At 48.8% G+C, this 12,693-nt stretch overlaps 1 protein-coding gene across 1 annotated transcript in view; it reads right to left on the bottom strand.

Annotated features, from left to right (window-relative positions):
* Positions 1-12,693, bottom strand: part of LOC138208451 (gamma-aminobutyric acid receptor subunit gamma-3-like) — a 53,206-nt gene that overhangs the window by 14,693 nt on the left and 25,820 nt on the right. Inside the window, exons 6-8 of the mRNA XM_069166320.1 lie at positions 10,724-10,806; positions 6,984-7,121; positions 2,467-2,619 (exon numbers count right to left, since the gene is read on the bottom strand). Coding sequence (XP_069022421.1) covers positions 2,467-2,619; positions 6,984-7,121; positions 10,724-10,806 — 374 coding nt within the window. The remainder of the gene's footprint in view (positions 1-2,466; positions 2,620-6,983; positions 7,122-10,723; positions 10,807-12,693) is intronic.

Genomic DNA, 12,693 nt, shown 5'->3' with positions numbered 1-12,693 from the left:
TTTTTTCTTCCCCCCCCTCCTCGGACTTCAACCTCTCCGCGCTCGATCTACCTCCTCCTCCTCCTTCGTTCTGACATTACTCCCCGCCACGAACCTTTCACTTTGCGTTACGCTCTCGTTCCCACCCCCCACCCCCCCCCTTTGACGGTTACCTACGGACGGCAGGCGACGGACAGGACCGGCACGGAAACAGCAGCCGAGAGGCGAAAGAAACAAGCAGCTGCTTTTCAAACGATTCTGAATCGTGTTTTTTTTTTCTTTTTCCCGTCGAAGGAATTCACCTCGGCGCGCTTGGTGCATAACAACCCGTACTACAAAGTGAGAAAAATAAGTCATTAGTATTTCAGCACATAGCTGCAATTCCTGCAAACACATTCTGAAAATAACCCGTGGTGTCGTCGTGTCTCTCTTGATCTCTTCACACTGTTTTGATATTCGACTGTCATCGTGTCAACTTTCATCAGCGTTAAGAGCGGAACAAGTCAGCTGAGCCCAACAACAGTCCCTCGTTGCGATCCGCTTTCATTAACAGTCGAAGAGGAAACGGCTCCATTTGGCTCGAGCCGTAACACCAGCTTATCGTGGAATCCGTTGCCACGCGAGACTTTAGTGTTCGACTATCAGTGAAGTCTTTTTTTTTTTCCTTCTTCTTCTTCGGGCCCGATAACCGAACAGGGACGGACGGAGCTCCGATATAACTTCTTTATCGCCGCGGAGACGTTTCCAGATGAGCTCCGGCGATATCGGCTGAGTGGCAGGCTGACGGAGGGCAGGAGGGGACCGAGTGGGATTAAAGCGCCTCAGAGTTGCGGCGGCGGCTCGGAGAGGTCGGCTCGGCTCGAGTTCGCGGGTCGAGTGAGAAAAATGGAACGTTGTTAATGAGTTCGGGTCTCGCCTCCTTCGACAAGGAACGTCGGAGGGCACGGAACCGAAGTCCGACGGCTACTGATACGGCTGAGGCTTCCGGGGATAAACGTCGGGGTCATTTTATTCAGGCAGTTTGTTGTCATTAGTACCAACTAACTTTTGCAATACTTTGGTTTTATGGTTTTTACCCGCAAAACCCAAAGACGGCACGGGAAGTTATACGCTTGGTGACAACACCGTTGCCAGGCAACGGCAACCCGAACACCGAAAGACTCCTCGTCGTCGGTGACTAGACGTCAGGGAGACGACCTAATTTGGCGAGCTGGCAGGCGGGTGATGTAACGCGGGGAACGATAAGGCATTATAACAAAGGGAAGTCGTGAGGCCGCTGGAACGTTGACATTTTCCTTTCCTTATTATTACTTCAAAAAAAAAACTCTGTCCGGATTGAATTACAATAATCCAATAAAAAGAACGACCTTCCACAGCCTGTGCCATTTCAGAACGCGTCAACATAAAAAAGAAAAAAAACAAAACACGTCAAAGCACGTGAACTCTCCAGCTTCCGGAAATCGGACCGCCAAGCCAGCGTCAGCATTTAGCTCAAAGCACTCGGCGCAGCTTCGCCAGGCAGATCGGAGGACAGTTTTTTCTTAAACCAACTTATATGCACATAACGCCTTATCTCCCCCCCCCTTTAAGCTGCCTCAACTTTAAACTGTAAAGTAGCAGATATAATGTGTACAGACTGTATTTTCTATATCAGTTTTGCCGCCTGCTCTAAATATTCAAACCCTACAATCAATGCTTTCAAGGCAATTTTCGATGTCTTGTGCAACATTTAAAATTCAGCTTGCTTGTATTTGGTTTAAATGTTGGGACCTCCACCAGAATTCAAATGAAGACTTCAACAGATCTGAACAGTGTTTGGCTGTAAACCGCCGGGTTGTAACGAGGTAATAACGTAACGAGGGCGGATCAGGTGAAGACCGAAGGAAACACGGCTCAAAGGAAAAGGAAAGGTCAAACAACGAAACGACGGGGTGGAAAGCTCGGCGGTGGAATCGTCAAAAACACTTACCTGGAACTCCACCTCAAAGCATCGGCGCAACTCCGTCATCCGCAGGAAAACAAATGAACTAATGGTAGGCATGCAGCGGAGAGGAAAATAATGCAAAGCGGTTGTCAAGTCATGCAAAGAAACAGATTAAAACAACGACGACGTCTGAAAAGGAAAACAAGAAGGAAACGCCGACGGCGTAATGCACATTTAAAGATGCGGTGAAACGGACACATTCGTTTGCGAGTGGCCGACGTGGGACAACGCACGCAGAGGTGCGCGGCAGCTTTTTCTTCCGCGACAGGCAATCGACGCAAGACGGTTGCTTTTTCGTTCGCATGCCGTCGGCGCCTCAGATTGAACGGAAAAAAAGACGAAACTGAAGTGTCCCACGTATTCACGTCGCTTCAATTCGAGCGGAAAGCGGGTGAAGCGTCCGGACGCCGGCGGCTACCGCCGACGTTCACGAGCAAGAGATGAAACGGAGGATCGAACTCGACTCACGTTTAAGTTGCTGCGCAGTCGCCGCGGTTACATACCGAGGGCCGTCCTCGCAGGCGTGGCGTCGCTCTTGATCCAGAAGGAGACCCAGGAGAGCACCACGGTCAGGATACAGGGGATGTAGGTCTGGATGGTGAAGTAGCCCATCCTTCTGCTGAGGTCGAAGTAAACGGTCATCACCACGTAGTCGCCTGTTGACGGGGAGAGAAAGTGAACACGCTAGATAACGGCGCACGGATTTGTACGTCCGTAAACCCTCTCAGGAATCGCAGCATCTTAAAACTTGAGAGCCGTCCCGAGGACGATCCCGCTTTTGACCCTTCCCTCGGTTTCAGAGCGGTCCGTTTATAAACCGCTCTCGGCAAAAGACGCTACTTTCCGCAAAATAAAGTAAATAATTGCAGGCTAACGTGCGTCCCGTCAAATCCCCCCGAAGCCGGCAAGCGATGGGGATCTGCAGTTCCAAAACCTCCAAGGTTATTCCTCCTACAGGAGCGAGACGAAGCATAACAACGGCAGGATTTACAAAAGCTGACTTTGGAAAGCTCTCGTGTCGGTCGAGTGGAGACGCCCTTCAGTCGAGTGGAGACGCCCTTCAGTCGAGTGGAGACGCCCTTCAGTCGTGCTTGATATTGTGTTTTCATTCTTCCTGTGATAGATTTTTTGTTGTTGTTGTTGTTGTCGCGAAAACGGTGAAAGCACGACGCCAAACTTTGCCCGGATCCTCGGGTCCATTACTTGGTAACGTGACCCTTCGACTCTCTAAGTTACACTTTGTTATCCGCTCATAAACTGCAGATCATCCCCGAGGATAGCGAGCAGCGCGCCGGCTCAGGAGTAATTAAAAAGGTCTAATGTGCAGCCGGGGGCTTCATCGCGCCGCGCTCTTAACTCCGCCGTCATCGAAACGGAGGGAAGGACGGGATTTTTACTGAGGGATCGTTAGCAGCCGACACGTTGTCGGAGAGGCCGCGATCGTCAGGAGATTTTTACGCGACGGCTGAGCCGTAACGCCGAAATGGATCAAATCGGCGAAACCGGCCGGGGGGGGTCCGGGGAGGAGCTCGGGGGAAAACGCCGCCCACAAAAAAAAAAAAACGAGGCGTTTTCTCTCAGCGGAGTTGAACTGAAACGGCTTCTTCGGCGCGCGAGCGACCGTCAGCTCAGTTCTCTAATGAGATTGTTGGAAGTGTCTTGAAAATGCGTCTTCAGTAACTTTAATTAAGAGCCTTTTTTTTTTTTTTTTTTTTTTTTGTGCCGCAAAGAGGCGATAAACTTCACCGAAGTTGTTATTGTTGGTCGCGTAAGACATCAGTAAAAGAAGTTAAGTTCCCTCTCTGATGGCTTTGAATCGGGTGTATGATTGCTCATAATTTGGATCAAACGGAAAGGCAGCAGACAGAAGGGGAGAAAGACAAGGACGGGAATGAGAGGAGGCCGCTGGGAAAAAAATAGATTTATGGAGAGCAAAGGACAGAAAGAGAGAGAGAGAGAGAAAGAAGAAAAGAGAAAATGGAGGCCAGAAAACAAAGACAAAAACTTGTCTCCAACTGGAGCGGTTGCAGAGCGGCACTGTACGGGAAGAAAAATGAGGAGAGTGGCAGAATTTATTCCGCCGCCTCTCTAATGGTCCGACTACAGTCGGGACGCCTGTTTTCCGCCGGCATTAATTGACGGCGGCGGGGAGATATCGAGCGACGACACTTTGTGAACGAGAGCCCATTGTTCTGTAACCTTGACAAAAGTCCTTTGAATCCCAAGAGCGCCGCTTTGAACACCACCGAAGTGCGCCGTTTGATATCCCGCTGCCACTCGGGTGTTCCCACCGAAAACGACGTCGGATTGAAGAAAACACCCGTAAGACGAAGACCCCTTTCAGGTCCTCCGCTCGCGGCCGAGTTTCACCTCATCCCGAGCGCGGGAAGTGACGTCACGGTTTTTAGATCGCGGGCGGAGCGGACGCGGAGCTTTTGTTGCGCGGTTCCACCCGGGGCCCGTTTCTGACGGTGACGGCCGTGTCAGCTGCTTGTCCCGGCCGAGGTCAAAGAGTGGAGAGAAAATGCGCCGCGTTCGTCAGCTCCGTTGTTCGTGCAGAACGTGGCGCATTAGGAAAGGACGGGGTGCAGTCAGGTCTTAAAATAAACCAAAAAAAAAAGATTGGAGCTCATTTCCTCCACAGAAAACAAAACATTAATCCCAACTCAGTAGGCTCAACTTTAAAGTGGGTGTTTGTTTTTTGTTTTTTTTGCTATTTTATGTGCCAATTTATGTCCGAAATACAGTGCGAAGCGGGACGCGGGCTTATTAGATGCGGAACAAGATAGGGGAAATAAAACAACGGAAACTCATGAAAAGCTGTTGGTTAATTAGCCTGTCACGCTAACAATTAGCGCTCTATTTTAATCAATGTCTTGCAGTTTTGCCCTTTGTGTTTGTTAATCTCTTCTTCTGCTCCGTGGAGTTCGACGGGCCCGCTGAGCCGAGTTCTGATTGCTGAGCTGCGAGCGGACAATCAGCGCTCCGCAGAGAGGAAGCGACCGGACAATGGAAGCTTTTTTGTTGTTGTTGTTGTTTTTTTTTATAAACGTCCGCACGCCTTCTCGTGTCCGTGCCGCACGCGGCGACACTTTAATTAAGAGTTTCACGGTTTCCAGCCGAGACTTTAATGGGATCGTGGTCACCTCCGGGTTATAACGGGCGCAGCCGGAGGGTCGTACAGAGCCATGAAATTGGAAAAGTCGGCGCCGCGAGGCGCGGGACGGGAGGCGCGGGGGTTCAACGTCGCCGGAGAGGGAACGTCATTTGCAGAGAGGCGTTGGAAATAATTCGAGGGGAGGCCGCAGGAAAAAAAAAAAAAAAAAGGCCATAATGGAAGCTTTTTTTGGGGGGGGGGAGGGGGGGGGGAATTTGTGGCGGGACGGCGGAACAAAGAACCGAAGTGTCGGGGATTTCGCACCGGGGCCTTTTGAAGAGGGCCGCCGCTGAATTGATAACGACGGCGGATTTGCGGCGGGGCTCCCCGGTGGCGGCGTGGCCCGGCATCTGTCCACTCCGTCCTCATTAAAACAGCCCCACGCCTCATGTGTTTATGAGGGATGAAGGATAACGCCAGCAGAGGGAGGGAGGGAGGAAACAAGGAAGAGCAGGAAAAGAAACGCAGCACTTTCGAAGTTTGTCATGATGTAAATTAATGATAGGTATTTTTAGCCGGGGATCTAATCATCATGCGGGTGGAGACGGGGCTCCGGCAAAGTGAAACAGAGGAAAAAAAAAAAAAATAGAAAAAAGAAAACGAGGTAATAAATGAGAAAACGGCTAATTTTCCTGAACAGCATGAGGTAGATGTGTAGGTTTGCCGTTACTTTTGAGCATCTCAGCAGAAAATTAGTTTGGCTGTGTTTTGACGATGCAGCGGGACTCGAGGAAAACGTATAATTTATAAGGCCATCAATGTGTCTCGGGATGAGAGCACTCATCAGTCATCTTGTTGTTTTTTTTATTTATTTATTTACTTGTTTTTTTTTTGGGGGGGGGGGGAGTTATTTAAAGACATTTCACGTTAGAAAATAAACAGGATGCTTGATCAGTATTCCCCGCGGGTGATATAGTTAAACACACACACACACACACACACACACACACACACACACACACACACACACACACAAAAAAAACCAGAAGAGCCGCAGCGCGCGTCGAGTCGTCTCCGGTTTAAAAGCGAGACGCCGAACACAGCGAGGCTGCGAAACAAAATGAAGCCCGGTGCACCTAATTTCCACCGAGCTCCTTAATAATTTGACGCCACTCCCCGAATAATTCCCCCCACCCCCCACAACCCCACCACCCGCTCCCCGCCGCTCCTCCAATATTCATGAACGGGAAGGTTTGTCTCTTAGAAAGCCGAATCAGGTCACATTATGCAGATCTCTCCGAAGACAAAAGAGCGCGCCGGCACGGACTGAATGGAAATACGCGAGTCCCGAGCAAGGTTGAGAGGGGTTATAACAATCCCTCTCCCCTTTATCTCCCCCGTTCATTGCGCCCCGCTTGTTCAGCCGGCGGGATCTGTGTCTCATCTCCACCGGGGGGGGTCAGGTGAGCGCGTTGGAAACGTATCGCGGAAATCGGTCCCACCCGGTCCCCCCCTGCGACGGCGACGGCGTTTCCGCGAACTGACGTGGAATCGTCAAAATGCAGGAGGCCCGACCCGGCGCGCTACGAGCTCGGCAAAGAGAGAGAGAGAGAGAGGGAAAAGACGTGAATAATTAAACTTCCTTTTTAATCTTTAATCTCGGTGATTAACGTCAGTGGAAAAACCTATCTGGCCTCACACCCGAGGGGAATACTGACAAGCTTTGAGCTCGCAGTTGTGCGATTACGTCTACGGGCACGGTGCTAATGTTAACCCGGCTTGAATCCGAACACCTGCCGGCTCCAGTTGACTCGCGACCTCCCCGTTACAAAAACAACAACAACAACAACAACAACAAAAAACTACCGTCACTCGTCGTAACGGGTCGGGCGTGTTGCCGACCTCCCGCTCGACCTCGCTCACCTGCCGTGGTCGCGAGCACGTCGGTGCTGTTCCGGAGCCCCATGAAGTCGAACTGGTAGAGCCGCCAGTATTTCTGGTCCGACGTCTCCACGGAGTTTCGCTTCCACTTGTACAGGATCTCGTCTCGCGGGTACCCGTCTGGGCGACCAGGCGGAAAGAGGGGGAGAGAGAAGGGGGAGGGGGGGAGGCAGAAATAAAAGTTGAAGGCACAGAAACAGGAAAGATTAATGCAGCAATGCAGTTTTTTTTATTGTATGCATGATTTATACCCGAGGTATGCATGATTTATACAAATTTACACAGTACGTTTTCATCGGCAATTCAGTGGACGGCAGACCAGCAGAGTGATTCCTGTTAAGCTGTTTGCTGGGAATCTTCTGCGGCGCTCCGGGCTTCCCCCCCTCTGCGGTGTAACTCCGCGGGGTTATTAACCTCAAGTGCATTGTTTTCAGAATCAAGTCGAGGACGCGCCGGAATTAAACGGTCGTTTTAACGGTCAAAACGGAGCCCCGGCTTTCAAGCGGTAAAATGTGGAACGACCCCCCCGCAAGCGGGAGGGGCTTCAGAGCTGGAGGCACCGACTCCGGGCGCATTTGGGGGGATCCGCGTCGGAAAATGAATTCCTGCGAAAGCTCCGTACGTCGGCAAGCGCCGTGTCTCCGTGTAAAAAAATAAAAAATAAAAAAATATATAAAGCTGAACCCATTAGACAAGTTGAAGCAATTTATATTGGAAAAAATAAATGACTGACAGCGATAATGAGCGAGCCTCGTCGTGGCCCCGTGGTGGAAACCGGACTAATTATGTAAATGGTCTCATTTAGAGGAAATCCATCTATAACCAAGAGGAGCAATCACACCGTGATGCAACAGGGCTGGTTTCGGTGGTGGTTGCTGTTGTTATATTTTTAACACTAATATATTGGGCAAACTTTATTGCGATCATATTTCTCTCGGTGCGTTTGTACAATTATCTGTACAGTATTACCGCCATGTTGCCGTTATGCGTCTCCGCGGCTACAGAAATGTTTTTCATGTCTTTAAAAGCCCCCCGAAGCGACATGTTCTCTGGCAACGTTATAAATTACCCTCTTCTGCGGCCCCCGGCTTCATTATTCCTCCCGCATCTTCTCCGAACGGGAGAAGACGAGGGACGCCCAACTCTGCCGCGCCACTGCAAACAAGTCCGGTTCGACGCGGAGCTCCCCGCCGACAGAAATGAGAATTCCTCTCGCATAATCGTCACATTAGGGACGCTTTAACGGCAGCCCGTCAGCACCAGGTCGTTATTTAAAACGTTCCTCGGCAATGTGCAGCATCTAGGAGGACCCATTTTTGCCGCGGAGTTTATATTCCACGTGAAAAACGGGAACGAGCGGGGGGGGGGGGGGGGATAATGCCACGTTGGCCGTTTCAAACACCCCGTCCTTCCTCCGTCGGTTTCTGCCGTCCGACTTTGCGCTCGCCGCGTCGCAACCGTAAAGAGGGGAAGTAACAGTTTATTTCCAGCGTCAGCTGCTGTGGGAATAGGGCTGAACTGTAAACACTTCGGATTATTTCCCTCGTTCTTCACGCTGACTCACCGAGGTTTTGACACGGGTCCATTTTTAGATGAGGCGTTCAGAAATGAAAAGGAGAAAGTCGAGAAAACAACACCCCGACCGGTCGAGGCGGACGGCCGCCCACCTCTGAGCCCGGTTCTGTCGGAGGTTTCTTCCTGTTAAGATGGAGGTTTTTTTCTTCCCTCTGTTGGAGGTTTTTCTCCCTTAAAGAGGAGTTTTTTTTTCCCTCCTAGAATTGTTGAATTGTTGGGTTTCTCTGTATAATATTGTCACGTCTTGCTGTAAGGACTTTAATGTGTTAAGTGCCATGAAAAAACCTGTGTTGTGATTTGGCGCAATATAAATAAAATTTAATTGAATTGAAAATCCCAGACGGCTTGTGGCGATCGACCGATCACGAGCCCCCGCGGGGGGGTCTTGCGAATACCGCGCGTCGTTGAGCGGTGAGAGAGACAATCCGGACGGCGGGTTTTTACATTTCCCCTAAAAGTTGACCAGATGTGGACGTCTCCAAAATAAATAAATTATTCAATCCACGCTTGTTTTTCCAACTCATTCGGGCTCAAACGGTCTGATTTCATGAGTTCCCTTTCAAAGCAGAACTGTTATTTTTGAATGTTCCGTCTTCCTTTCGCTGGGACACGTCGCATATTAACGGTCTTAAACCTTCCAGTAAACATCAATTTACATGTTTATTACCTTCAAGCTGCTAAACCCCCATTAAGTCTGCCTCTTGTTTGCGTATCGGCTCCGTCGCTAATCCGGGGAAGGGGAAAAAAAAGCGGCCGTGAGCGTTTTGTCCAGTAAACACACCGAGCCTCGCTTTGCGCCGCCTCTTAACGGAGGTGTTTGCGTGGAGTGCGTTAACACGCCGCGCTTGGAGTTCCCACCGACGCTCCTTCCTACCCGCAGACCTGCCGCACGATAACTCACTGACAAATAAACTTTGAGGAGAAGGGAAAACAATAAAGTGCAATTTTAGTTTGCCGGGGTTTGAAACGAATGCCGATTTTTTATTTTTTTTTTTATTTTTTTTAACGTTAATCCTTGTCGGTACAACAAAAAAAACGTGCTTCGGGATAACGTGTTTTTTTTCAAAATTAGATGTCTTTACAGCACAATTAACCGGAAAGAATCGACCTCATTGTCAACGTCGTGCTGCTTTCACTTCAGTCAAGACAGCTGAATGAAACCGGGGGGGTGAGGAGGGGGGGGTATTTGCTGAGGATTAGCCGCCTCCTTTTTCAGGTGCCAAACAATCAGTCGTCCTCGTTCTCCGCCGGGACCGCGAGGACCTTTTGTGACAGTGAAAGGGAAGGAAATCCGCGCCGCGGGTGAATGCAGTGTTCCTCATTAGAAGCGATCGCTGTTAATTTCAAAGCGTCACGTAAACCCGCGGCGGTCCCGTTTCATCCGAGCGGGGCTGCAGGAGGACGTGGAGGGCAAAAAAACAAAGTTCCTGACGTGTAGCTTTGGTTGTTGTGTTTTTTTTAACACGACTTTACTTTCCTACTTCCCGCCGCCAACTCCCGCCTGTTTTTTTTTTCCGTCCCGGTTGTAAAGTCCAGGTCCGGTCCGGTCCGGTGACGCGCGATCCCTGTTTTCTTTTTCTTCTCCTGCCGGTTTTTCAAAAACTTAAAAGCCTCCATCGCTCGACCTCGGTGCGACCGTCAGCCGCGTAGTCTTTCGTAAATACCCCGCGAAACAGCGCGCCGCCGCTGACAGTAATACGTGACGGGCTTATTAAATATCCCCGTCTTATGCGCAGCTGATTCTCAATCCCCCCGATCGGTGGTTCCTTCTGGAACTGGGACGCTCCTTCTTAGGGTCTTCCCTTCAGCCCCTCAAAAGTTGGCATCTCCCGAGGATATCAAATCTACTTACCCCCGCTTAGACTAACTCAAAGACACATTTTCTGTGACTTTAACTGCATCTCAACATCTTCCTTTGTCCTGAAATCTCATTGTCATTAATAATGCCGTTTTTGTTGTTGTTGTTTTTTTTATCCCTGTTTGCTTTCTAATTTGTCTTCATAAAGTCCCCTGTCATGCTTTGGAAATGTTTACTTTAGCAGATGTATGATAAGCATCACACTAAACATCTGCATATTTGCGTGTGTGTGTGTGTGTGTGTGTGTGTGTGTGTGTGTGTGTGTGTGCGCGCTGTTGCCAGTATTCACAGCTGGAGAAGACGAGAGGACAGGAGTGTTCGTCCATCGGGAAATTATGGAGCTGCAGCTGGCATTCGGCGTTGATGGTCATCCTGGAGACAGAAGGAGAGACAGAAGGACTTGAGACAAAGGTAATGAAGACGCTCCGGATGCTCCGCTCTCCGGCCCGTCGCCGCTTATATCACGTCATGCACTTTTTTAATTTTTTTTTTAATTATTTTTGGGCGCTACGCCGTACGAAGCGCCGCAGCAGATGGCGCGGGGTCACGCTCGGGCGCAGATGTGCGAAATCCCTCAAAATGACAGAAGCGTTCCGGTCATCGGCATCGGACGGGTTCTCTCAGGCGGGTCGGCGCCCAGAGGCTCGTCGAGCTTCTGAAAGCGGGGAGCGCTCGGCCGCGATCGCCGGACGAGTCGACGCGGCAGATGTTTCGGGGGGAAGTGCACGCTGAAAATAAACCCAGCTCGCCCTGCGTTTGTTACTTTGACAGATAAAGTTCATTTTTCAACGCACACAATGAGGGCCGTCTTATTGAGAGCGTTGTGAAAATTCGGGCTATTTCTTTTTTTCCTTGACTTGTTACGCGCCGTTATGTCTTTGTCTCCCGGTACAACGTCTCCTGATTGACTTGACTTAGAGCACAACAGAGGAGTCCACGAGGTGGGAAGAACAACGGAGATGTGTGTGTGTGTGTGTGTGTGTGTGTGTGTGTGAGTGTGAGTGAGAGAGGTGTGTGTGTGTGTGTGTGTGTGTGTGTGTGTGTGTGTGTGTGTGAGTGTGAGTGAGTGAGAGAGGTGTGTGTGTGAGATGTGTTCATCTCATGTAATCATGTGTGTGTGTGTGTGTGTGTGTGTGTGTGTGTGTGTGTGTGTGTGAGAGATGTGTTCATCTCATGTAATCGTGTGTGTGTGTGTGTGTGAACATTAAATCATCTTTTTTTTTAACATTTGTGTGAGATGTGTTCATCTCATGTAATCGTGTGTGTGTGTGTGTGTGTGTGTGTGTGTGTGTGTGTGTGTGTGAGAGATGTGTCAGGCGAGGCAAATATGCCCCCCAAACATACGCCTCTTTAAGACTTAATATCCTTTTAATGAAACAATAATTTTCGAATTCATCACAGAGACACGCATTAGCAGAAGTGAAATTAGCTATTAAAAAAAAAAAAAAAAACATTGCGGGGTGAGTTCTTTTTTTTTTTTTTTGGTCGGGAAGAGGAATTTTACTGGAGAGGATGTTTGTTTTCCCTGTTTGGGAGCAACATCGGTGTTTCCAGGAGCCGAGATGTGACGTCCTTCAGAAGTCACTTCCCTGTTGGCGTCTCCACGGCTGCGTGGGGTGCCAAATGCCGGGGAAATATATTTATGTATATTTATGTCACGGTTACAGACGCCTGCTGCTCCAGACGCACGTCAACGCCCGATTGTTTGTTAGAAACCTGCGGTCGTAACTAAAATGCTTCCTAAATACGATGTCAAATTACAATTGCTGTCCGACGCGGGTTGTGAGCGACGCACCCGCCGAGCCAAGAAGAAGGCTTTCTTTGAAGACATAAAAACAACAACGTTGTGCTTATTGCCTTTTTGAAGCAGAAAATACCATTTATAGAAAACTAAAAGAACATTAAAGCCTCTGTGATCTTTCTTTTTTTTTTTTAATTTTTTTTATCTTTAGCACATTGAGCAAACTTAACATCCATCTGATGAAACACATAAATTATCCATTTACACACATTTATTTATATTTACCTAATATAAATTTGTTTTATATTATATTAAATATAATTTAATTATATATATTAAATATAATATTAAATATATATATTAAACATAATATTAAATATTATATGTGGTAAATATAATTTATAATATAATTATAATGTATTTATTTATATATAAATAGGATAAACCTAATATTTACAGTATTCTGGCTGTCCAAAAAGTCACATGGCTCCCTTCTCTAGTCTTTTCACGTCGGACAC

This window comes from Embiotoca jacksoni, unplaced genomic scaffold (assembly GCF_022577435.1).
Source record: "Embiotoca jacksoni isolate LCO1_2020_lvr unplaced genomic scaffold, fEmbJac1.0.p SCAF_38, whole genome shotgun sequence".
Lineage (NCBI taxonomy): Eukaryota > Metazoa > Chordata > Actinopteri > Embiotocidae > Embiotoca > Embiotoca jacksoni.
Note: the sequence above shows the minus strand (reverse complement) of the source record. Positions and strands in the feature narration are given on the sequence as shown.